General features: G+C 40.4%; 1 protein-coding gene across 3 annotated transcripts; it reads right to left on the bottom strand.

The window, feature by feature from the left end:
- TBC1D7 (TBC1 domain family member 7) lies at nucleotides 1-26,875 on the bottom strand. Of its 3 annotated transcripts, none has more exons than XM_028512039.2 (8): nucleotides 26,705-26,875; nucleotides 25,253-25,372; nucleotides 24,142-24,222; nucleotides 17,708-17,895; nucleotides 11,753-11,890; nucleotides 2,896-3,041; nucleotides 1,624-1,753; nucleotides 1-572 (listed from the first exon to the last, which is right to left on the bottom strand). In XM_028512039.2, exons 2-8 carry the CDS (start codon nucleotides 25,362-25,364, stop codon nucleotides 486-488), a joined length of 882 nt encoding a protein of 293 aa, XP_028367840.1. In that variant the 5' UTR covers nucleotides 25,365-25,372; nucleotides 26,705-26,875; the 3' UTR covers nucleotides 1-485. The 3 variants fall into 3 exon arrangements, with proteins under 3 accessions (XP_028367840.1, XP_035882386.1, XP_035882385.1); XM_036026493.1 differs by lacking the exon at nucleotides 26,705-26,875 and adding an exon at nucleotides 26,566-26,585; XM_036026492.1 differs by lacking the exon at nucleotides 26,705-26,875 and adding an exon at nucleotides 26,502-26,574.
- Nucleotides 26,876-27,459: the final 584 nt, after the last annotated feature.

Raw genomic sequence — 27,459 nt, 5'->3', positions numbered from 1 at the left:
AAAAAATGTTAAGTCCTTTATTTAAACCTATTTAGCAAAACGAGGCCTCAGAGAAGTAGTCAGCTTAGATCTAAACAAGTACTGCATCAACAAAAGCCAAATCCAAGCTCTCAGCCAAAGGAAGTTATTCTTCACTCCAGAAATAGACTTCAGAAAGTCTCTGACCCGGGGCTAATTAGAGGGAAGTGGGACAGGGCGTGGTTATGCACTGTCGATGAAAGCACCTGTACCCTCCCTGCCTGAACTGCTTTAGAAACTCCAACAACCCTTCTAAAAATTGTATTCAGAGTGGAACTTTGTTCTTCTCTGTAACCAAAAGATGCTGCTCACAACACAGCGACAACAGGTCTCCTGATTAAATAATTTTACTGGAAAAGAAATTACAGTTTGAGCACCAAAGCAAGAATCCTGTTTTCAATCAGTTTAGATCACGTCCCACAACGAAATGTTCAGGGCGGGCCTGGCAGGCTGTCCATGGCTGAAGTTCAGGCTGAATGTACCGGGGTCCCACAGTGTTTGTGCCACAAGTCGATGGCCTTGCTCACAATCGCATCCGAGCTGTCCTGGGGAATCTGTGAACAAGCAAACCGGTCTTCGTGAAACCTCAGCGTTTCCAGCTTCAGGACCCCCTCCTTCACTGAGGCATGAACCTCACGTCCAACAGCGTTCTCACTGTGATCATGTAAAAGGCTGCTGCCGGGATCTTTGTTTCACATGCCACCTGAGGTGTCAGGCTGCCTGGGTTCAGATCCTGCACTGCCCACTAAACTGTGTGCCCCTGGGCAGGTTTCCTTAGCTACCTGGGCTCAGGTTACCTAAACTACCCGGGGTCAGACCCCATCTCTAAAATGGGGCAAATGGCAGCCCCACTCCACAGGGCTGTTACAGGATTACATGAGATATTCCATGAAAACCACTTCACAAAAGCCCTACGGCACTGCTAGCCACTGATTATTATAGTGATTGAGTAATTTGTTCAACACACATTCGCTTAGTACTCATTATTTACCAGACCATTGTTCAAATGTTAATATTGACTGATACAAGCAAAGAATAGGTTTTGGATCCAGTGGAATTCCTTCAGGCATGACTCTCTTTACTCCTACCTCTTGCCTGGTTAAGGGTATTCTAAGACACAAACAGAGGGAAAAACCGATTCATTTACACCTTTTCCAACATGCACGAAGTTTATACTTAAGCACATTACCAAATCCAACTGGGATTCCAACAACTATGGTAACAGAAATGAAAGAGCTTGCCAATCCCCAAAACTCCAGGATTCCTCTTCCATTAACAAGGATTACCCACCCTAATGGGACAGACTCACCTCTTCCTCTTCTTGACAAGCCCCTAGTAGACCCATCAGGGAACAGGACTCTGGTGCTGAGTGCACACAGCCACAGTGAGAGCTCACTGCCCAGCCCATCGTCCCCAAATAGAGAGTGCAGCCTATAACCCACTGATCAACTGGCAGCTAAACGTTTTCAAGGGAAGATTTCTTTCTTATGACATAAAAATACACTGTGTTATTTCTCTGAGATAATTTAATGCAATAGGAAAATCTAGCTTGCTAAGCTAACTTCCTTTCTAGATTCAAAATAAAATAAAATAAAATACACTTACATTTTCCAGGAACTTTGTTATCTTCTCTGAATTGTTCAGTGCCATTACTTTTATTTTAAAGGTTAATAAAATTTCCACTGCTACAAAAACTAGGATCTTACAGGATCCACTTACAACTTTATCCCAAACCCTACAAAAATGAAGAGATATATAATCAAATTATGTGAAGTTAAAATTTGTCTACCTAGACATCTCAAATTATAAAATTAAATCAAATCACTCCTGTTTTAAGTATAAGCTTCACAAAAGAACTATAATGGAATAATCATCAAAAACAACAAATCAGCCATTTGAAGCCTATTTTAGACATTGGGAGGAAAAAAGCCATGATCACTCAAGTACGTGCTCTGCTAGGAATCAATCTACCAAATGCCCATTCCTTAGTATTTCAGACAAGATCGGGCGTGTTCACGGTGGTACGGCCGTAGACACTCACTCCTTAATATTTCAAATTGACAGCTTCAAGAAGGAAAAAAAATCCCTAAAATGAACTTTAGATTTTACTAATATTTTGTAGTGCTAATATAATCACAACATTATAAGGAACAACAAAAAAAGCATATGAAATGAGATAAATTCATTTTCCAGAGGTTCAAATTCCTTCATCTTCTCCGTGGGTTTACGGGGATAGTTATTGCTATGCAACTACTCTAAAATAATTGTTCTGATAATTCCCATAACCCTTAAGGTTAGTGTTACACTCTGTGCTCAGTTACGCATTGTCTTATAATGTCCTCTGTTTATTGCCTCGCTTTGCAGCTACATCCTTACACCCTGGAAGGAGAGGGCCAGGACTCCAAAACACGCATAACATACGTCGGAAACTAATGCTTTTTTAAACTTAAAGATTCAGTGTTTGAGGCTCAAATCTTTGACTGCCTTCAGCTACTTGGAAGATGTCATAATGAAACTAAAAAATACCAAAGTGTTCTCTAAATTAGGATCTATTGCATTTCTAGAAAAGGCCAGGCCTATGTAAACTCCTGCACACTGTTTCAGATATAATTATACAGCATCTAACACATTGAGGGCGCTTGATTTTTGTAATTGTATATTCTAATATTTTTCAATATTAATTTGTTACTGTTAAATTAATATTTGTATTCTGACAAACATAATCGTGTGTTGTTATATTAGCTGCTAGAGAAGTTAACCTTAAATTACTATGTTGTTCTAAAGCAAATTTATATTCTGAGGGATGATCACATGAGAAACCAGGATTCCTCTCCAATCCAAGCCCTCATTCAGTATATCGTTGAAAGAAATACTTGCCTCTGTAAACTGGATTCAGGCAAGCAACCTGCAAAGCACCTCTTGAACCAGAGGTCATAAGGAAGTTTGGGCACCGCAGAACACATCTTCAGATGACTCAGCAGCCTGCTGTCTTCCATGTTCAAGTACTGTTCAAAAGCCTTTGGCTAATGATAAAACAGGAAGAGATTATTCATTTCCTGTAACATGATATCACCTGATCTTACAATAAGTGCTGAAAAAAACGTACATGACAAGTGCTAGAAAACAAAATTTCAGAATCATCCAAGTCCCTTGTGATGCTGCAGTTTCCTATGTCAGCAAAACCAGAGCAACTAACATCAAGGACTGAGGGGTTTTCCAGGACAGTCCCAGGTAAAACAGAACAGCTGGTCACCCTGTTAATTGCACTTACCAGACTGACCAACCTAAGGAAAAAGTCCAAAGCAAAATTCAGTTGTTTCGGGGAGCTTACAAAGGCTCCAGGGCAGTAGATTTTATATAAAGGAAAAAAGGGGAAAAGGCAAGGGGAGAGCCAAAGAACAGAATGGCATTAAAGTGGGAGAAAGAGCTAGGAAGAAGACAGAAGAGCTGAAGATGAAAAGGGCGCATCAGTCACTGACCATACACACGCTGAGCCACGGTGAGCAGGGCTATGCACCATACCATGTGGGCTCATCCAACACGGATATACCAAAAAAAATGTGCATGAGAATTCTTAGGGGAATAACCCAGAGGGAACCAAGTACCTGGGTTCCATCAGGTAGCCTCCCCCACATGAGATATAAGCAGCAGCCAACTCTAGAACACTGGGAGGCTAACAAAGCCGGCTCCCAGACCAGGACACACTGCTCTATTCCAGGTCCACTGGCTACGGATGGGCCTTAAGGTCTGTACTCCCTATCCAGAAGAGCACAACCAGATGTCTTGCCACCCAAGCACACACAAATGTTTATTTTACTAAATATCTGCCTCTCTATGCTTCTGCCCAAGAGATAATTCAAAATTGTAGTGTCCATGATAGCCAGACACTGTGCTACACACAGGAAATAGAAGAAAAGATGAGGTCAAGTCCCTGCCTTGAAGGAGCTTACAGTTGGTTGACAGAGCCCAGGACAGAGGTAACTAAAAAGTACTGTAACAAAGCTATGACAAGGATAAGCACAGGATGCTGGGCACATCCAGGTGGGAATCCTGGCCCAGGCTTTCGAAGCCAGAAATGGTCTCCCTGAGAGGAGACATGTGAGCTGGCCCATGAAGAACACACAGGAGTTAGCCAGTCAAAGCAGATCCACATATTAATATCCGGTTCAGTTTCCCTGCCTCTCTTTCAGAAGGTCTCTAATTTTTCCTGTTTATACAACTAACCTCTACTACTTAACAGTTCCTAGAGCTTCTCAAGAACTCTACACACAATTCCCCAAACCAGGAGCTTTTCTCTAAAGTACAAATTGCCACAGGGCTCCTGTTCTTGCCTTTCACCTCTGAAATTCCATCCTAGAATTTTGGTCGGGTCTGCCAATGATACGTACGTGTGCTTTTTCCATAAAGTGACATGGATAAAAACATATACACACACACATTTATATATTATGTCTCAAAAACTGTGAGACATAAAAGATAAAAGAAAATTTCATCCAAAAGGTAGTACAAATAAATAAAATATATATGAGTGAAGATTTCAAACTATGGTGTTCCTTTATCAGACTGCAAGCTCAGTGGGGGCTGGGAGTTTTTCTGCGTTGTTTACTGCTGGTTTGCCAGTACCTAGAACATCGCTAGGCATAATAAGGACTCAATATACTACTGAATGAATAAATATTGTGAATTAAATGAAATTTGAAATATATTAAACATCTTAATAATCATTCAATGTTTATCTTTTAGCCAGTCTTAAATTCTTCTAATGTTTTTCCCCAATTTATAATATACTTATTATAATAAATCTCAAAAATACAGGAAAGAATAAAGAAAGATCACTTATAATCAATCACACTACCCAAAGATAACTATGTGATGATGGGTTATGTAGCATTCACTTGCTTTCCTGTATACACTACACACGCACTTTTCTTTTACCAGCTGAACTCATACTGAATATACAACTTAGTATTTTGCTCTTTGCATTCAACATATTGTGGGTATTTTCCCAAATTAACAAACAACCTTAAAGGGTGAATACCCTAAATAAAGAGAACTCCTAAAGCTAGAGAAGAAAAAAGCCACAAACTCTATAGAAAAAAATGCAAATGGCCCTTACCTATATGAAAAGGTCTTCAGTGTTACTTATAATAAAAGAAATGCAACCTAAAACTACACTGAGGTAGTTTCTCACCTATAGACACACCCTGGCAAAATGACACACCCTGTTGGCTAGGCTGTGGGAAACAGGTGCTCTCATCTACTAGTTGAGAGGATGCAAAACAGCATAAACTTTATAAAGAGGAATATAGATATTGCTAGCAAAGTAATGTATGCATTACCCTTTGATCCAGTCAGTTCATTTCTAGGGAATCTATCCCAAAAATAGGCTGGCAAATACATGCTGGAACAAAACCAAACAAACTTTTTGGCCAACCCAGGTTGGCTCTAGTAGTGCTTAGTTGTCTTTAACTTCATTTGAAACAATTTTGTTAGACTGTATTGTGACAGCTGTCATATCAGCATGCATTTTTTAAAATACTTATCAAAATTGGTGAATTTTTGTGTAGCCATTTTAATATTGAAGATGGAGGAAAATAAGCAACATTTTTCGGCATATTACGTTTTATTATTTCGGGAAAGGTAAAAATGTGACTGAAATGCAAAACACAAATATTTGTGCAATGTAAGGAGAAGGTGCTGTGACTGACTGAATGTGTCACAAGTGGTTTGTAAAATTTCATGCTGGAGATTCCTCATTGGACGATGCTCCACAGTTAGGTAGACCAGCTGAAGTTGAGAGTGATCAAATCAAGACATTGAGAACAATCAACATTATACCATGTGGAAGATACTTAAAATATCCAAATCAGTAAAGTTACTTGTGAAAATGAAAACTGTCTCTTTTATTTTATGAAAAAAACACTCACAAACTTTTTGGCCAACCCAATGTAACACTGTATCATAGCAAAAGACAGGAAACATCCCAAATAGCAAACAACAGAGGATAGGTTGAATAAATTAGTGTGTACATACACAATAGAGTAGTATGCACCCATGAAAAGAAATAAAGAATGTCTCTCTATACTATTATGGCAGGATCTCCAGCATGTACAAGGTAAAAACGGCGGATACACAAAAATGTGTACCATGTACTACTGCTAAATGAACAGATACATACACGCACTTTTTTTGAGTGGAAGGAAATAACATTTATAACACCTGAAATTTTAGTACTCAGCAAATTGTAGATGTGATTATTATACTTTACTGTTAAAACATTTAGGTTATTTCCAATGTTTCCATGATCCTAAGTTCTTACTTCATAGAGAAAATAAAGCATACCTCATCAATAGAAGGCAAAACCTGACCAAAAAGAGACTTAAGTAACCCAAGAGGGATTTATATTAAACTAAAAAAGAGGCTGCTAATCATGTTTATCAAAAAGAAACAAACAAAAAGCCTTTCTTTAGGATAGCTTTAAAAAATTGCAGCCACAGTGTGAAAGAAAAGTTCTCTTTAGTGGCTAAACACAATTAAGCTTCAGATAGCTTAAGGATAGACTGCTCTGAAAAAAGAAGTAAACACAGTGTCTCCACGTCACAACACTGAAGTTGGCCTCTATTCTTGGCAGTGAGAGGCCTCATTAAAGAGCAGAATTTCTAAAAGCTTGTAAGCAGAGGAAAAGATGTGATGTACTCCTACAAATCAGAATACTACAACATAGTAAACATGTCACCACCAGATATTATGCTTTGATGTGAAAGGCCCATTGCTGTCCATCACATGCACACTTCCCTAGGACTATAAAAAAACCCTATGCTTTGTGATCAATTTACTTGGTAAAACCACAGAAACTTGGAAAGATGATGTACCAGATTATAGAAACTCTAACAAGAAGCTAGGAAGAAGAAACCCACTATAAAACAGTAATAAAAAGTGGTAAAGTTGACTAAACACTGTTTAACAAGAGAGAAACACTGAAGTAAAATCACTCAGTGCCTAAATCATAGATCTATGTAGAGGAAATTTAGCTTTTCTTACACATTCTGAAGAACTTTAAAAAAACTTCACAATTATTTAAAACTATGTGCTGGGTACTACAATATACATAATAAAATAAACTTACTTAAAGATTAACAAATTAAGGTTATGGGGACATTTAGTATTGTGCTTTTTTAAAGTTCATTTTTGAAAAGAAAAAATAAAGTTTAACATAACCAAGGCACTTCTGAAAAAGAACAACAACAAGAGGGCACTTCCCACACCAGCTATCAAAATATCCTTGGATGCTGTATCAAATATATCACATGGTATCGGCCCCAGAACAGACAGACAGCTCAGTGGTTTTTTAAAAAAAGAGTCCAGAAAGAGATACAAATACACATACATGGAAATCTAGTATATGATAAAGGTGGCATTTGAAATCTGTGAAAAAAGATGAACTAACAAGTAATGCAAGTGGTAATTCCATTGCTTACTAATTGCAACCTTGGGAAAGTTACTTAACAGCTCTGTGCTTCACTTTCCTCATCTATTAAAAGAGGTATGTTTTTAAATGAAGTAATTCATTAACAAAGCCAAGTGAGTATTGTTTGGTATGAAGCACACTCTCAGGAACTGTTAACCAGAGTGGGGGGAGCAGGAAGAGTATGCAGGCTAAAGTTGTGCTGCAGTTAACAACTGAGAAACCAAGTCCACAAGGATAAATCCCTTACAAGTTAAAGGACTAAATATTATAATGTTTAAATATTTTTAAAAGTTAGAGGAAAGTTTTTTAAAAAAACAGTTTTTTGTGTTGCAGCTGCCATTGTACCACCATCACTCTCTAATGCCAGCGCTGCCTCTAGCTGGCTGAGCCCCGGCCAAAGGAGAAGTGGGTAAGTAAGGAGGTCTCTGAACCATAGCTCCTACAAAGCAGACTGCCTGCAAATTGACAGGTGGTAAGCACCAAGGAAGCAACTGGCTACCAAAGCTACAAGAGTGTGTGGAAACATCATTACAGGCTTGGCACCACGGCACTCCGTGGAACTGGAGGTTATCAGAAGTCCACTGAACTGATTTGCAAACTTCCCAGACAGAGTCTGGTGCAAGGACTTGCTCAGGACTTCAAACAGATCTGCGCTCCCAGAGTGCAGCTATCGGTGTTTTGCAGGAAGCAAGTGAGGCCTGTCTGGTCGACCTTTTTAAAGACACCAGCCTGTCTACCCATGCTAAATCTGTGACAAGTATGCCAAAAGACAACCAGCTATCATGCCACATATACAAAGAACATGCTTAAGAATGCACTATGAGAAACATTTCATTATTTTTTTAAAAATTCTCTCTTTCTGTTATTGGTGGTCCTGAACATTAGGTTTTTTTTTTTTCCCCAAGGGGTCAAAAGGTACCCAATTATGAGACTACAGATGGAAAAATAGAGAACAGAAATCAGGCATTAGCAGCTTTTCCATTTTCATTTGTGTATGAATTTTTAAAATATAAATGCAAGGACATAAAGCATTTGTGCAATGTCATATAAGTACCATGCGCTAACCGACTGTGCATTTATGCAAGTCAATATATTTCAGTGAACAAGTTTCAGCAGCTTGACTTTATAACAACTATAAAGAACCCCATTAAATTTTTCCAGACAATGCCAGCATTTGGATTTTTTTAAAACAAGTAAATTTTTTATTGATGGCAACTAAAGAAAAACCTGTTTTTTAATCTTGGGATTAGAAAGAGCTTCCCAAATAAGATACAAAAAGCAAAAGACAAATAATGACACATTCAATTACATCAAAACTTAAAATCTTTGTAAAACAGACAAGAAAAAATATTTTTACCACATACAATAAACAAAGGATATATGTCCAGAGTTATTAATAACTCTTACAAATAAAAAAGCAAACAAAATAATAGAAAGGTGGACAAATATGTGACTAATAAACATTCAAAGCTGCTCAACTTCACTAGAAAATGAGAATGTGTAAATTAAAATTGGATACTATTTCAACCCCTGGCTGGCGTAGCTCAGTGGATTGAGTGTGGGCTGCGAACTAAAGTGTCGCAGGTTCGATCCCCAGCCAGGGTACATGCCTGGGTTGCAGGCCATAACCTCCAGCAACCGCACATTGATGTTTCTGTTTCTTTCTCTCTCTCTCTCTCCCTCCCTCCCTCCCTCCCTCCCTCTCTCTCTCTCTCTCTCTCTCTCCCCCCCCGTCCCTCCCTCCCTCCCTTCCCTCTCTAAAAATAAATAAATAAAATCTTAAAAAAAAAATAAAATTGGATACTATTTCATTATCAGATTAACAAAAATTTAAGGGATAGATACTATCAAGTATTGGCAATAAAATGTAAAACAGGAAATCTCATAATCTCTTAGAGGAAACAAAATTGGCACATTTTCTAGGTGAGCAACCTGGCAGTTAAAATGTTAAATATGCCCCTCCCTCAAGTGCACACTGCCCTTACAGGGACCCACCCTAGAGAAGTGCTCGCACACACACACCCAAAGGAACACGGATATGCTGAGTATCAGCATGGATCTGTTATGTTAAATTATCCCAAATACTTCATAAGAAATACTGTGAGCAGATTTTTTTAAAAAAGGAAAAAAGTGGTTCTAAATGAGTAGTTCTCAACCTGAGCCACACTTCAGAATCACCTAGAGCTTTTAAAAATTAGAATTCTGGGGCCTCACCTCCAGAGATTCTGACTTAATTGGTCTGGGTGGAGGAAAGGCGCTGCTAATTTTTAAAAGCTCCCAGATGGTACTAATAGGAATTCAGGGCTGAAAACTACTGATCTACCTGTACTAACTTGGAAAGCCTCCAAGGCATTGTGTTAAAAAAAAAAAAAGTAGGGCCACATAAACAGTGTGGTAGTATTTATGGGGTTTTTTTTTAAAGATTTTATTTATTTATTTTTAGAGAGGGAAGGGAGGGGGAGGGGGGAGAGAGAGAGAGAGAGAGAGAGAGAGAGAGAGAGAGAGAGAGAGAGAGAGAGAGGGAGGGAGGTATCAATGTGCGGTTGCTGGGGGTTATGGCCTGCAACCCAGGCATGTACCCTGGCTGGGAATCGAACCTGGGACACTTTGGTTCCCAGCCCGCGCTCAATCCACTGAGCTACGCCAGCCAGGGCTGTATTTATGGTTTTTAAAAATATTTATATATGTAAAATATACATTATATGTGTATGCACAAACGTGCGCACATACACCCATCCACCCTAATGTACATAAAATAGCCTAGAAGAATCTACACCCAGCTGATGACAATGTTTATTTCTTAGGAAATGGGTGGTGGAAGGTGCTGTTACAGATCCATGGGAACACTGGGTTCACTTGCATTAAGACTTCAAGAATGTATCTATTACTTCTGTTATCAAAAATAAAGGATGAATTTTTTTAACATAAGCTTTCAAAATGTTACTGCATTTAGTCTAACACTAAATAGGAAAGGCTAACTAAATCATGGAATAATTTGGATATCTTGATTTAATGAGCCAAAATTATATTTACAGATGCTCCAATGCCATGCTTAAATGTTTTTGGAAATCAACTAAATGGATTAAGTTTTAAGATTCTCAAAATCAAAGCTTACTTAACGTAAATATTAAAAAGCACTCTTGCTCAGCGCTCTGCCCAGCTGCAGGGCCGTTGGAGCAGGGCCCTCGGGCTCACCCGCCCTTCACCGGCCCGCCTCAGGCCCTGCCACCTCGTCACAGTGCCTGCTTTCACTAGAATTTTCAAATAAAACAACTCAATGATTTAAGAAAAAAAAGACAGATTCATTTTCATAAATAAGGGGAAAATGGAAAGAAACTGGAGAAAAACAACAGCAAAGGACCACAGGCTCACGGTGATGAGCCAAATGCCATTCAGTTCTCCGATTCCCAAGTTAGAGGGCAGCAGACAGCCACTGCCTCCCACAGATCCATTCACCCCTCCTCTTCACTAACAGAATCTCATTTTCATGGGAGACCACCCTGTGTCCAGTTAAGGAAAAGCATATTTCCCAGCCTCCACTGCAGACAGGTGGCCAGGTAATACAGTCTTGCCACTAACTGACATGTGGAAAGAAAGTCTTAAAAAGGGACAGGCTTGACCGGCTTGTCCCTTTATTCTTGCGCTTTTGTCTCCTCCTTGCCCTTCCTGCCTGCCCAGAACACAGACGTCACGGCTGTCTCTGAAGCACCCATCTTGTGAGCACAGGAGGAAGGATCACCCCTAAGGATGCCGGAACAGGCAGGAGCCTGGGTCCCTACTGGTGCTGTGGTGCTGTGGCACCAGCCCTGGACTGCCCTGCCTCTGGACTTCTAGTTACATGAAAGAAAACAATAAAGCTTCTGTGTGGGGGGACTCTCCATTAAGTGCAGCCAAATTTAAACCTTAATTTATACAGAGGGAGAATTCTAGGCAAAGCCAGTGGATTCCAGACCAGCATAAGGAATACTACAGAGCAGGGTGTGCAAACTGTGGCCAGCAGCAGCCAAACCCAGCCACAACAATCCCTTTCTGTATATTGTCAATGGCTGCTCTTGTGTGACGACAGAGACATAGAGACCATCTGGCCTGCCAGGCTGGAAATATTTATTGTACTACCTAACCTTTTATAGAAAATGCTTGCTGACTCCTTCTATAGAGGGTCTACTCATAATTATAGCAGCAAGAGGTGAGAGTATTTTGTGAAAACCCCCAGAACCTCCTCTCACCCACCCATCCCCTGCCAACAGTCAAAAAAGTGTCTCTCACCAGCTGGGGCAAAGAGTCTCGGTACTTGCTGTTTAACTGGTTCATAAAGCACCGGGTGATCCAGTAACAGTCGACACTATCTTCCACCATCTCTTCCATGGCCTTAGCAATGGCAAGAAATACTTCATCTTCTGGCTCCTGAAAGATTAATAATAAATCTCAAGAGAGAGGCAGCAGAAGTGAGGAACACATATTTCTTGCATAACAATGAAACCTTATCCCCTAAATTTTGAAGAGGCTAATATATCAAAGTGGAACCAAAAGCACACCGTCCATCACTAGAGAGAAGACCAAAGGGAGGTGAGAATGACTAACCACAGAAACCTATCCGAAGGAGTGCTGTTTACAAACACTCAGGTTTCAGGATGACCACTCAAAGATTTTCCAACTTCTAACCTTAAGGCCATCCATAAAAGAATCAACATATCAGAGGCAAGGTGCTGCTTCTCTCCACCCAAAAATATTCTCTGTATTAGAGGAGAATTTCTTTAAAAACCATGTGACACACAACACAAATAATAACTGGAGACATTTCTTAATATGGTAATTTCCAAAAATTAAATGACTCCAAAAGAACTAAAAAAGCATTTTCTTTATTTCAAAGCATTCAAAAAACCTTTAGAATTTTGTCTTATCTGTAAGCACCTAAGAAGTTAAAATGTCCCTAGAATCAGAATATCAGGAATCAGAAGAATGGCATTTCTCAAACCTTGTGTCAATACTCAGAACATTAAAGTAAACCCTCAAGTAAATTTCAACAAAGAAATCTGCTTGAAAATCTATTTTGTTTCCAAACACTGTATCTTACACAAAAATGTACTTTCATCTAGGATGTAATAGCTGAGGGATTTTAATGTCAAAAAAGAAACTAAAAAGTGTCTTTCTACTCCCCTAAAACATCCCAAGTTAAATCAAAATTCCTATTCTAATAAAAGTATTTCATTTTAGGCCTTTCAATGTATTAATAGTCTATAAAATGTCAAGTAATAAAATTGTAGAAAATACATTTTTCTAAACATTAACTAACTTGTCAGAGGAAAAGAGCAAAGACAGAAGAAAAGGCGGGGAAGCTCCTTTCCTGGGCTCCCACCAAGTACTGAGCACTGGGCTGGGTGGTCTTGAACATGGTGTCTCTCTGCTGCGCCCGGCCACCGTAGGTGCCTAGGGAAGGGGACCAATGTCCTTGACTGACCACGTTCCTGGTCATGTGCCAGGCACTCTGACACATGCTTATTAATGGATATGAAAAGAGAGGCTGAGTGGGGCTTGGTTCATCAGGGACACAGGCGTGGCAGGGCCCACCACACACACACTTTGATAGCACCTCCGCCCAGGCCACAGTGGAGGTGTCTGGGCTTGAAGAATGGACAAGCTGAGCAAGGATGAGGTGACAACTACAACCTATCATTCTTGAACTAACAGATAATCTAACCTAATTTAATATATAATTTAAGAACTTGTGCAGTACTACCAACTTCAGCTTGCCAAAGATAAGCAAAATTTAAAGAAGCCTGTTAAAAGTTCCAATTATTTTCAGGGCCATTCTCTCTTGATAAGCTTAATAAAAGTGGGTGACCTATGGGCATCCATGGGAAACACATCACTAACTTCAAAAAGAAAGAACAATTCAAAGCTCAAGCTGCTATACTGGCAGGCTGTAATCTGCAATAAAAGAATAAAATAGATTTTATAGATAGCACAGCTTTCATGCAAATCCCTATTCTGAACAATTCACTCTGCTTTAGCCCCGCCCCCACACTGTTAGGGGCCTAGAATTTCAAATTGCATTACAATAGCCAAAACTCAAGAGCTATAATCATTCCTTTGCCTGAACTCTTCCTCTTCCCTATCTTGTCCTAACCAGAGTAAGGAGTTTACGGAAGATGAAGTTTAAAAAGCAGGCTGAGGCCAAGGAGGCGGCCAGGGACAACAAGGCCTATGGGGCCTGCAGGCCAGAGCCAAGAGGTGGCCAGCAGTGTTGGTGACAGAAGAACAAGCAAAGAAATAATATACTGAGGGTACTGAGAGCCTCTTCACATTTGCAACTGTCAGAGAAGGAGGTTATAACACAAAAAGGGTAAAGGCTAGTTAGAATGAATATGATACTGCATTGTATTTGGAATATTAGGGTGAATTCAGGGTTTTCAAAATATTGAGATAAATACATATACAAACATACATGGGTATGTGTAAATATGTATGTGAATGTGTGTGTGCATACAAGTATTTCCTAGCTCCTTCCACTGAGACGGCACAGAAACAATGATACACCAGGAACAATGAGTATATCTAGTGCCCTAGTCTTGGTTACTAAACACCACACTCCATGGGTAGAGAGGTGAGGCTGATTCTAGGCCCAAGGCAGGGAACGTACAAGATGAACCTGGAATATCTTTTTGTGCCAGAAAGGAAGGAACTGCTCAAAATGATGGGAACTTATCAAAAAGACATAGAAGTCAGCTTGATGAACTTCCACTGGCCAAATCTGAGACCATTTGAATACCAAAATAAAGAACAGTTGTAATGTATTATCTGCCACTGAATAAAAGGAATCCATAAATTCATACTGATACAAATAAATTAATGAGGGAAAAGAGAAAACCTTCCTTATAAATGAATGTAAACTAATAAATGTGAAAGGAATAAAAGAGTTAGAAAATCACTATTTGGCAATCAGCATAGTAAAAACTGTTCTGGGCAAGAATCTTTAGTGGATGGATATTTACAGTCTAAAACTTTCTCCCAGATGTTACTTATTAAATACAAGAAGAAAAATAGTTACTGCACATTGAAGAACCCTGGCAGACATCACCTTAACCAAGTGATCAAAGTGAGCAGCAACAGTAGCAAGTATCATACTTCTGTGGTATTCTGCCAATAATGCATAACCAGACTTTAATGACGAGGAAACATCAAACACACCCAAACTGAGAAACACTCTACTGCCCAGTACTCCTCAAAAATGTCAGGTTATGGAAGTTTGTACAAAGACAAACTGAAGAACTGTCCCGGACTAAAGGAGACTAAGAAAGAAGACCTGGAAATAAATGTAAAGTGTGATCCTTGTAAAGGATAAGTATAAAGGTTGGATCCCGAACCAGAAAAAGGACATCAGTGGGACAATCAGCAAAATGTGATAATGTCCACAGAGTAGTTCATAGTATTGTATCAATGCTGATGTTCTGGTTTTGATCATTATACTACGGTATGTGAGATGTAACATCTGAGGAGGCTAGATGAAGGTATATGGGAACACTATACTTACTATACTATTTTTGCAACTTTTTTCTATGTCTGAAGTGATTTCTAAGAACTTGAAATCAACAAATGGTAAAACTAGTGGGTGAAAGTTTGGTTAAGCTCTGAACTAAAACTTTACTGTTTGTTTTGATAAAGGGCATTATTAGAACATTTGGTCAAATGTGAATGGAGTCTGAAGATCAGCTGTTAATATTGTATCAATGTCAACTTCTTGGTTTCCTGACTGTTCTATGGTTACCTGGGGGAGTGCTCTTATCTTTAGGAAATATATACTGAAGGAATATGAAGTCATGGGATATTATGTTTGCATCTTAGTCTCAAATGTTTCAGAAAAAATATGCATATAGTCTACGGCCATAGCACCCTGAACACACCTGATCTTGTCTGAAAAAATATTCATAAACATTTAAGAAAAATGACAAAGCAAATCATTAAAAATGTAGACAACTGGGGAACCTGGGTAAAGGATATAGGGAATTCTTAATAGTATTCTTGTAACTGTTCCACAAGTTTGAAACTACTTCAAAATAAAATGTAGCATTTTTAAAAAAACAGGCAGATGGGGTCAGAATATATAGGGCCATGAATGTCAGGGAAAGATGTTGTGGCCTGCCGGCCAAGATGGAGGCATAGGTAGACACACTGTGCCTCTTTGCACAACCAAGATAGGGACAACAGCAATTTAGAAACAAAATAACAACCAGAACTGACACAAAATTGAACTGTATGGAAGTCAGACAACATGAAGTTAAAATAGACACCTTCATCCAGACCGGTAGGAGGGGTGGAGTCAGGCAGCCAGACTCAGGTCACAGTGCGAAGAGCAGAGAGCGTTGGGACTGGGCACTTAAGGCATCCGGGGCGCTCAAGACCACAGCAGGTGGATCCTGAGCATGAAAGCAGCAGCTGGCAGACCCCGGCCAAGAGGTGGCAAACTGTAAATTCAGCCAGGTGGGAATTGTGAAGCAAGTCACTGCTCGCAACCCAGGATCACAGCGCTGGGAAATAGAGCCTCGGGACACTGATTGAGGACACCTGTCGGGGGTAAGGCACAGGGAGAGATGCCCAGCCTCACAAGAGAGGTCCTTGGGCAGTCTCACAGGGTGTACAAGCCCACCCACATGGGAACTGGCACCAGAGGGGCCCAGTTTGCTTGAGGGGAGTGGTGGAAGAGACTGAGGTCTGACGGAGAGCAGAACAAGCGCCACTGTTCCCTCTCGGACCCCACTCCCACATACAATGTCACAACCCAGCAAATGGGTTGTCCTGCCCTGGTGAACACCTAAGGCTCCGCCCCTCATACATAACAGGCACGACCAGACCAAAGGGGGGGGGGATGATGGCTCAAACAGAATTTAAAGCCCCTTAATCATTACTTTTAAGCAACTGAGAGATAGCCAACCTATCAGATGCACAGTTCAAAGCACTGGTGATCAAGATGCTCACAGAATTGGCTGATTTTGGTCCCAAATTAGATGAACAAATGCAGGCTACAATAAGAGAAATGAAGGAAAATGCACAGGGAACCAATACTGATGGGAAGGAAACTGGGACTCAAAACAATAGAGTGGATCAGAAGGAAGAAACAACCAAATAGAAAAGAATGGAGAAATAAGAATTCAAAAAAAATGAGAAGCTTAGGTACCTCCAGGACATCTTTAAACATTCCAACATCAGAATTATAAAGGTACCAGAAGGAGAAGAGGAAGAACAACAAGTGGAAAAGTTATTTGAACAAATAATGAAGGAGAACTTCCCCATTCTGGCAAAGGAAATAGACTTCCAGGAAGTCCAGGAAACTCAGAGAGTCCCAAAGAAGTTGGACCCACGGAGGAACACACCAAGGCACATCATAATTACATTAGCCAAAATTAAAATGAAGGAGAGAATCCTAGAAGCAGCAAGAGAAAAGGAGACAGTCACCTACAAAGGAGTTCCCATTAGACTGTCAGCTGATTTCTCAAAAGAGACCTTGCAGGCAAGAAGGAGCTGGAAAGAAGTATTCCAAGTCATGAAAGGCAAGGACCTACATCCAAGATTGCTCCATCCAGCAAAGCTTTCATTTAGAATGGAAGGGCAGATAAAGTGCTTCTCAGATAAGGTCAAGTTAAAGGATCATCATCACCAAGCTCTTACTTTATGAAATGTTAAAGGGACTTATCTTAGAAAAAGAAGATAAAAAACATGTATAGTAAAATGACAGCAAACTCACAATTATTAACAACCACACCTAAAACAAAACTAAGAAACTAAGCAAACAACTAGAACAGGAGCAGAACCACAGAAATGAAGATCACATGGAGGGTTAGCAACAGGGGAGTGGGAGGAGAACAGAGGGGAAAAGGTACAGAGAATGAATAGCATAGATAGTAGGTAGAAAATAGACAGGGGGAGGGCAAGAATTGTATGGGAAATGTAGAAGCTAAAGAACTTATGACACATGGACATGAACTAAAGGGGGGGGAATGTGGGTGAGAGAGGGTGTGCAGGGTGGAGGGGAATGAAGGGGGGTAATGGGACAACTGTAATAGCATAATCAATAAAATATATATATATAAAAAGAAAGATGTTGCAGTTATTCTATAGACAAAGGCGAGCCATTCAAAGTTTCATAGGCAAAACATGATGCAATCAAAGGCTAGCAAGATGGAACAATCTAGAGCTGAGCTTGGTGTGGAAAAAAGTACCACTAACCAGTGGGAAGGAGGGGCTTCGAGGCAACTTTCCAGACTCCAGCTGATACATGCGGAGATAGACTTCAACCTGAGGTGTGGCATCACTGACAAAGCGAATGACTTTCAGGGCATGAAGGACATCTGAGTACTGCCCCCTGCGATACATCATCACCTGGGCATGGGATTCATGGTGTGGAGGCAGGATCCCTACACAGAAACCCAGAAAAAAAAGGGCAAAATACTGAGGCACTAATCCAAATCCTCCGTTAAAGAGAATCCTGGGAGAAGCTCTCCATCACAATTAAACTAGAACTCATAAATATTTCATTCTCTTTTAGAAATTTCACTATAAAAGAATTATAAATTTTAAACAGCATCAATATTTGAATGGCAATTGTACCCCTGACATAAAAGATAAATAAAACTACATCATGCCCTGGCTGGCGTAGCTCAGTGGATTGAGCGTGGGCTGCGAACCAAAGCGTCGTAGGTTCGATTCCCAGTCAGGGTACATGCCTGGGTTGCAGGCCATGACCCCCAGCAACCACACATTGATGTTTTTCTCCCTCTCTCTCTCTCTCTCTCTCTCTCTCTCTCTCCCTCCCTTCCCACTCTAAAAATAAATAAATAAATAAATAAAACAAACAAGATCACAAGAATTTTTAAAAAATAAATAAATAAAACTGCATCATAAAGTCCTTGACTAGGTATGCCATCTAAATTCAAAATAATAACCATATCAATTATAATAATTCAATTATGGTTGCCAACCTGGGCCACCACTAGCTCCTAGGGTCTATGTCCAGTTTTTGCACTTGGCCCACACTACGGATTGGACTGTGTCCCCTCCAAATTCATCTGTTAAAGTCCTAACCCCCAATGTGACTATACTTGGAGGTAGGGCCTATAAGAAGGTAAAGGTAAATGACATTACTGGGTGGTAGGGTGGGAGGAGTGGGGGGGCTAATCCAATAGGGCTGGTGCCCTTATAAGAAAAAGAAGAGACACCAGAGCTCACTCTACCATGTGAGGACACAACAGGTGGCCATCTGAAAGCCAAGAAGTGAGGCTTCACCAAGAACCAAATTAGCCAGCACCTGGAGACTTCATAGCCTCTAGAACCATGAAAACGTAAATTGTTCTTTAACCCACCCAGTCTGCAGTATTCTGGTATAGCAGCCATAGCTGACAATATAGCCCCCTACATCTCAGAACTACCAGTTATCCATCAAATCCTCTTCCCCAACAATTACAGCTTGCTCACAAAGTTATCCTATCTTCAGGACCACAGACATCTCTAATCTTCCCTGACAAGACCACCTTACATTACATTTTGGTACCATTTTATAGTCATTAACCCATTTAAACACGATGTTTACCCATCAGACTTTGGAGCAAAAACCTTTTTACAAACAAATGGCATGGGAAAAACAGTGGAAAGAGCACAGGACAGGCCTTCAGTGCACCTCGGTCCTAGCCCCAGACCTATTAACATCGGGTCTCATAAATATGTCAGCACTGGAAAATGGGAGGGATAAGCATTTCACCAAATGTTCTTTGCAGAATACTAGTTCCCTAGAGTCCTCATGAGAAAAGGGAGATTTGGTCAAATAGATCTGGAAAGTGGTGACAATGAATTTTCAAGTCTCTAAGTTCTGGTATAAAGAAAAACATGTTTCACCCTGGCTGGTGTGGCTCAGTAGATTGAGGACCCGCCTGCAAATCAAAGGGTCACCCATTCAATTCCCAGTCAGTGCACATGTCTGGATTGTGGGCCAGGTCCCCAGTAGGGGGTGTGCAAGAGGCAACCACACACTAATATTTCTCTCCCTCTCTTTCTCCCTCCCTTCCCCTCTCTCTAAAAGTAAATGAATAAAATCTTTTAAAAAAAAGAAAAACATGCTTCTTTATTATTGCAGCCTCATTAAACTTAACCAAACTATATAGCAGCACAGACTATGGAGTGAAAGTTCCTAGGTTTGAATTCTAGCTCTACAATTAAATGGCGGGTGACCCTCAGCAACTTGGCTGATCTCCCCATGCCTTCACTTTCATCTGAAAATGTGAATCACAACATCATTCTCAAACTGTCGTGCTGAATAAGAAATGTATATACATAAAACATTAGAAAGCATACAGCACATACTACGGTAGTATAAGTGTTAGCTAGCACACTTAACTATTGATCACTCTTTGGTGCAAAACACCACAGATCCAGTATTCTAAAGAACATACAAGAAACAAGTTGGATGGGCTCTATAGACTCCAACTAACATGATGCTATGTTAATGTTACAACCAAACTTGCTTAAATGTTCTTTTGCCTGACACAAATTGTTAATTACCTTAGCTATAGGGCTCTGTGCCAGGCTTCCAGAAAAGCCAAAGAAATACATTCAAATGGCCTCCAACTTTGGACTAAACAGTACAGACTACACAGTTGTACTTAAATCCTTATCATACTACTAGAGGCAGCACAGTGTTCCCATGTTAAACCTCAAGCTTGTTTTCTAAGACCTAGTCCTAAAAAGCCTCTTTCTGATATTTACCTAAAATGCTATCATGAAGTAGGCATGACAAAGTCCCTGAGCAAACAACAACCTATGCTAGGAAGAGTCAGCCTGTCTCCTGCAGAGCATGGCAGTCCTAAATCTCCAGTGATTTAACTACCGCAAAAATAACACCAAAGACTGACAGAGACAGGGAAAACATAGTGATGAACAAGGAAGATAGCCTTGGCACTCAGAACTGCCACAAAGTACGATTGTACCTCTCCCACTAATCCATGAGCATTATTCATTAATAAGATACGTGGTATTTCCCAGCAGAAACAGATAGTATTGACATTGCCACCTAAAAAGCATTCTTATTTTGATGACTACTAGAAACACTAAGATTTAAGAAAAATGCTCAAGAAAAAACTATTATTAAGAGTTCAGGCCAGTAAGGAGGCATAGGTAGAAATGCTTCACTTCCTCGCACAACCAAAAGAAAGATAACAACTAATGTAAAAACACAAGACAACCAACCCTGGCTGGTATGTCTCTGTGGATTAAGTGCCAGCCTGCAAACCAAAGGGTCACCAGTTCAATTCCCAGTCAGGGCACATGCCTGAGTTGTAGGCCAGGTCCTCAGTTGGGGGCGTGTGAAAGGTAACCACACACTGATGTTTCTCTCCTTCTCTTTCTCCCTTCCTTCCCCTCTCTCTCAAAATAAGTTTTTTAAAAAACTTTAAAAACAAAAGTAAAATTAAAAAAAAAAGACAGACAGACCAACAGAACTGCCAGAAAATCAAACTGCATTGAAGTCTGACAACCAAGGAGTTAAAGAAACATTCATCCAGACTGGTAGGAGGGACCAAGACAGGGGCAGAGAGGAGGCAGGGCAAGGCAAGGCAAGGCAGAGGATCAGGTGGCTGAGGCAGGGGCTGGCTAACGTGATGGCCCCACATTAGCACGCAGATAAGCCAGGAAGAATAACTGGGGAGCAAGACAGCCTGTGAAACCTAGGGTTTCAGAGCAGGGAAACCAAAGACTCAAAACCTCTGGCTGTAAAATCTGTAGGGATGGAGGTTATGGCTGTGGAAGAAACTCCCAGTCTCACAGGAGAGTCTGTTGGGGAGACCCACGGGGCCCTAGAACACACACAAACCCACCCACCCAGGAGTTAGCACCTAAAAGGGCACAATCCGCTTGTGGGAAGCAAGGAAAGTGACAGAAAGTGGGGCAAGAGCCAAGCAAGTGGCATTGTTTTCTCTCTGACCCCTCCCCCACAGACAGTACCACAATGCAGCCAAGTGGGTTGCCCCACCCTGGTGAATACCTAAGGCTCCACTCCTTCCAACGTTAATAGGTATTCCAAGACAAAGAAATATGGCCCAAATGAAAGAACAGATCACCAGAAAAAGAACTAAGCAAAAAAAAGATAGATAACCTATCCGATGCAAAGTTCAAAACACTGGTAATCAGGATGCTCACAGAAATGACTGAGCTTAATGGCAAAATGAAGGAAGAAATGAACCCTTATACAAAGTGAAACAAAGGAAAATATTCAGGGAACCAACAGTGAAGAGAAGGAAACCGGGACTCATATCAATGATTAGAATAAAAGGAAGAAATAAACATCCAACTGTAACAGAATGAAAAAACAACAATTGAGAAAATGAAGAGAGGCTTAGGAACCTCCAGGACAGCCTTAAATGTTCCAACATCCAAATCACAGGGGTGCCAGATGGAGAAGAGGAAGAGCAAGAAACTGAACACTTATATGAACAAATAATGAAGGAAAACTCCCCCAATCTGGCAAAGGAAATAGACTGCCAGAAGTCCAGGAAGCTCAGAGAGTCCCAAAGAAGTTGGACCCAAGGAGGAACACACCAAGGTACATCATAATTACATCACCCAAGATGAAAGATAAGGAGAGAATCTTAAAAGCAGCAAGAGAAAAGAAGACAAAGGAATCCTCTTAAAGGAAACCTTCCCTGTAAGGTTTCTTTTGAGAAATCAGCTGATAGTCTTATGGGAACTACAAAGGAGTCTTATGGGAACTACAAAGGAGTTCCCATAAGACCGTCAGCTGATTTCTCAAAAGAAACCTTACAGGGAATAAAGGGCTGGAAAGAAGTATTCCAAGTCATGAAAGGCAAGGACCTACATCCAAGATTACTCTATGCAGCAAAGCTATCACTTAGAATGGAAGGGCAGATGAAGTGCTTCCCAGATACTGTCAAATTAAAGGAGTTCATCATCACCAAGCCCTTATTATACGAAATGTTAAAGGGACTTATCTAAGAAATAGAAAAAGATCAAGAACAATGAACAGTAAAATGACAACAAACTCACAACTATCAACAACTGAACCTAAAAAACAAAAACTAAGCAAACTACAACAGGAAAAGAATCACAGAAATGGAGATCACATAGAGGGTTATCATTGGGGAGGAGGAGGGGGAGAATGGGGAAAGGTACAGGGAATAAGAAGCATAAATGGCAGGTACAAAATAGACAGGGGGAGGTTAAGAATAGTATAGGAAATGGAGAAGCCAAAGAACTTGTATGTACAACCCATGGACATGAACAAAAGTGGAGGGGGGAGCGGGGATGGCTGGAAACGGGTTGTGCAGAGAGAAGGGGATAAAGGGGATAAAAAAATGGGACAACTGTAATGGCATAATCAATAAAATACACTCTAAAATATTTTTTAAAAAAGAAAAATCTATTAGTTGTCATCCATTCTCTAGATTTTAACTGCACAGTGACCTACTAGAAATATAAGTATACAAAGACAACCAAGATGCAAACAAAAAACTCATTATGCAGTGCTTCCTGGAATGGTTTATAGTCTAACTTAGGACTAAGAATTTTGAAGTCTTGAAAATACAGTACATTTTGGAAAAAAGACGAGGTCTACAATCTATCCTACCTTCTTCACACGGGCTCTACCAACCTGAACTCAAAGCCTAGCTCTGCCGATGCCGATGACAGGCTATGTCGCCTTAGGCAAGTTGTTCAGCTTCCCGGTCCTGTCCCCTTCTGTAAAATTGGGATATTGATACTTAAATTACAGGGAAATTCTAGGATTACTCTAATTTATTTTTTAAGAAAGAGAAGGAAGGTGGTATATGTGTCAGCAGGCTCAGCAATGATAGAAAAATAAAAAAAAGTTTTGCTAAAAGGGATGATGCCAGTCACTCGTGGCACCTAATATACTTTTTCTCCCACAGAAACTGAGTAAGATCCTTTTTTCTTCCCCTTCACTGGAATTGATTCATTTGTGCTCCTGGAAAGTAAAAACTCTCCAATTCCTTCTGACTTTGATAGCACTCCGTAGGAAGTATACCTCTATGACTAGGAATCACAGGAATGACAAATTGGGAGCTAAAACCTAAAAGTTAATTTAGCAAAAACTGAGGCCTAGCAGAGTGTTTAAAAAAAAAAAGATTTTATTTATTTTTAGAGAGATGGGAAGGGAGAGAGAAAGAGGAGAGAAACATGGATGCTCAAGACAAACACTGATTGGTTGCCTCTGGCATACCCCTAACCAGGAACTGGGCCCGCAACATGAGCCCCCACAGGGACTCAAACCAGCGACCCTCTTCGATGTGCAGGATGACCCCTTATCCACTGAGCCACACCAGTCAGGGCTCTAGCAGGGTCTTTCTCAAGGTTACCAGTCGACAGCAAAGCCTAGACCAGTCCTTTCTCCCAGTACAATGCTCTTCCCACACCTTGCCTCGGGAACACATACACTACTTTCTCTTCTATCATTAATAAACTGACACTCTTACAGTAATATTTAATGTTTTGCTGCTGAAGTCACCTCCTTAAAGGCAATTATAGTGAGCGATAACTCAGTCTCCTAAGATTAGACTCAATATTCAGTAAGGGCCTAAACAAATTCTCCTTTTTCTGACAGATACGACAAATGAACAATTTCCAATTCTTGGGTTTCATACCTAGAAGCACCTTCCATACCAAGGCACGGTACATGGATGGGAGAGGGAATCTTTGACTAAAAGTACAAAGTTTCTCAATATCTAGAAGGAAAAAAAAACAATAGTTAGAAGCTTTTCATATTGGTCACTGTTTACAACTTAAAGTATAGTAAGACATTTATTTCTTCAGAGCATGCCTACCAAACAGTCAGTAAGTCTAAGAAAGGCAATACTGGTCTGATTTCTAGCCCATGGTTCCACCAAATAGCTATTTAAAAATAAAGACTTAGTGTTTCACAGCATAGGAGATACATTGTGCCTAAAATTACTACATTTCCAATAATATTAGCAATAGATACTATTTATATAACTTATGGCATTTCATTTAATCCACCTTGCCAGCTTGTTGGCTAGTTATTGTTTTAAAGATGAAGAAACTGAAGCTCAAAGCAGGTAAGTGACTTGACTGAGTTAACACAGCAGGTGAGTGGTGGAGTCAGTCCTCAAATCCCACTTTTTCTCATACAGCACACTCAGCTGTTCTGGACCTAAATTTCCCTACTTGTTAAATGAGAATAATACTGGGCATACTTAAAGGACAGACTGTCTAGCAAGGATCAAAGATCAGGTAAGAAATGTTTTTGAAATTTTAAAAGCATGGTATGCATATAAAGTACTATTTTTAACTGTGGTTCAATTTATTTTACTCCAGTCAACCACAGAAGAGACCTTATTATTACTGGCTTGGAAGAAACTAAAATGTATAAATTTCAGTCTCAGTATTTCCATACAAGAAAATCATGGCAAGAGTTGTTGTAAATTTATCCAGAAGCAATGACAACACCTTTGAAAATTGAGAAAAGAAAAAAAAAAAGAAAACATAGACCTAATAGGAGAGAAAAATATTAGTGACTTTTTAAGAGGACTTTCAAAAACATCTGGTCCTCAGTGAAAGATACACTTGAAAAATCCATAACTTCTCCCAAAATATATATACCATTCTGCTGTCTCCCTACCACTAAAAAATACAGCAGGTAACAAATATCTCTGGATGTCTCTTAAGGTAACATTTATTTCAGAACATTTGGGATGACTGACAACCAGTAGGCTTAGTTTAACTCATAAAACTCACCCAAACGGTCATCTTTTAGGAGAATTTCTAATGATTTCTTTTCTTCAACTCCACGAAACCCCACTTTTTCATAATATACTGAACGGAAGTTTCTCTGAGAATCCTCAGTCATGTTTCATTCTTAAAGAAGAGAGACAAAAAGGAGAAGGGAAAAAAGTGAGTTTAGAAACAATGAAGAATTAAAAATTTTCAATGATTTTCTCCAACTTTTCAGTGAACCTGATATTATAATAAACTGTCTGCCCTTGTATAGGACACAGTATTAAATCTTTCCTTTCACACAACTCCTACACCACCTCACCTGTGCACCTTGGCCAAGAGCCAAGACATAAAACCAAATTCCTCTGAGCGGCTAAAATAGCACAAGGTTTGTGGACTAGGGAACCTACTTTACTCAGGAGAGCACCTAGCTGAAATACATGTTCAAACAATGAGTGAAACAGGAAGATAAGACAAGATGTCATGCTAAAGGTGTTACCAAACAGTATACACTATGGCTCTGTTTGTTTTATAAATGCTATACATTAAAAAAATTAGACTATATTCTGAAATACTAACAATGGTTATCTTTAGGTAGTAGAATTCCAGATAATTTTAAATTTTATTTTGCTTGGCTGTGTTTTCTAAAAAGGGCATTTTGTAAAATGAAAAATCAAAAAGCCACAAGTTCCTCACTTAGTTTTCCTTTAAACACAATTCCACTAAATGTAATTATCAAAATTCAAAACCCAAAAAGTTTAACAGCATTAAATTATAAACCACAAGAGAGACAGGAATGTAGCTGGTGGACAGTGATGCCACAAAGTTGGAGACAGAACAACTTAAAATGTCATCAAAACTCAGAAACTTCAGGGGTGTTACATTCTTTCACAATAACCTTCACATGATTAAAAGCAAGTCATCAGGAAAAGGTCAAATTAAGTTTTAAGAACATAATGGATGTAATGCATTTCCGAAAAAAAGTATGCACTGCCCCACCCAAATGCTTAACGTGCCAATGCAAAAAAAGAATATGATCCTCAGGTTTTAGAAATTCTAACATATCCTCAGTGATCTCAGGAGGGTCTAGTTCTAAACAGCCAAGGTCTTCCTTATAGAAACAATACGCTGTGAGCCAATTCAGCCACAGGAAAGATTGGGATTCGCTTAAAATGAGAAAATCTAAAAGGTCCTGAGCTTTGGGGACCAAACTGTATTTTAAGGACAAAATTCCAAAGCATTAAAATCCTAAATGAATATGGAGGGTTATTTCAAAGAAGCATCCAAACAGCTGCACGGCGATAGTGTCCGTTGTCTAAGGAAACCAGTCTCACATTGCACAACGACAAGCGCGTCCTCTTGGAGGAAATGTTGTAAATTACATTCCTACCCCTGACCATACACCTGACCCTGACGGAGAAGTAAACACAGCCTGCTCTAAGACCCCAGGTCCCATCTCTTGTTATGCTTCACCTCCAGTAATGGAAACCCGGGCAGAGACTAAGTGGTCCCGGGGAAACCGCAGAAACCAGACCAGAGGCGCTGACCGGTGGGCGGGCAGGCGGGCGACGCGAGGGCCAGCCGTGGGGTCAAGGGCACCACTGGTGGCGGAGCCAGGAGGAGGGAAAACGACGGGGCCGCAGCGCCCGGGGCAGCCCGCCTAACAAAATACGCCTGAACACCAGGGCAGCGTCGGCGGACGTGACGTTAACTCAGTCTGCGGCGGGTGCGCGTGCGCGGAGAGCTTGCGCAGCAGCTCCACCCACACCGTGGGAGCTGAGGCACGGAGTCCCGCATCCGTAAAAGAACCCTGGGTAGCTGACGTTCCGCGCCCGGGTCACCGGTCCTCGCGCTCCTCCGAGCCGCTCCTAGCCAGGGAATCCTCGCGCTCCCAGCGGTGCGTGCCTGGGATGCTCTCCTTTCCCTTGCCAGGGAGGTCCCTACCTGGAGGCGACCTGCGGACATCAGCAGAGTATTCCTCGAGATTTCTGTTGTGAAGGATTCCTGTTTCGTTTTGTTTTGTTTTGATTTTATTTTATATTTCCTTTTCTTATTTTTCTGGTATGCGGAAATAAGTGAAGACCAACCAAATGCAAAGGCAATTTATTTGGAGCTTGCTGTAGAGAGAGTCAGCCTCCCATCACTTACATTTTGGCAGAGACTCAAAGGCAGGCAGAGGAATGGGAAAGGTTGATAGCGGAAAGATGGGGAGGCTTTAGGTATGCCCT

The sequence above is a fragment of the Phyllostomus discolor genome, chromosome 5 (assembly GCF_004126475.2).
Source record: "Phyllostomus discolor isolate MPI-MPIP mPhyDis1 chromosome 5, mPhyDis1.pri.v3, whole genome shotgun sequence".
In the NCBI taxonomy this organism is placed as follows: Eukaryota; Metazoa; Chordata; class Mammalia; order Chiroptera; family Phyllostomidae; genus Phyllostomus; species Phyllostomus discolor.
This window is presented reverse-complemented; position numbering and strand designations above follow the sequence as displayed.

Coding starts and splice junctions, on each gene's coding strand:
- TBC1D7 (XM_028512039.2), bottom strand. CDS start 25,364: ATGACTGAGGATTCTCAGAGAAACTTCCGTTCAGTATATTATGAAAAA. Junction 3,042..11,752: donor GAGACTCTTTGCCCCAGCTG/GTGAGAGACACT, acceptor TTTTATCATTAG/CCAAAGGCTTTTGAACAGTA. Junction 573..1,623: donor TAACAAAGTTCCTGGAAAAT/GTAAGTGTATTT, acceptor GCTTGTTCACAG/ATTCCCCAGGACAGCTCGGA.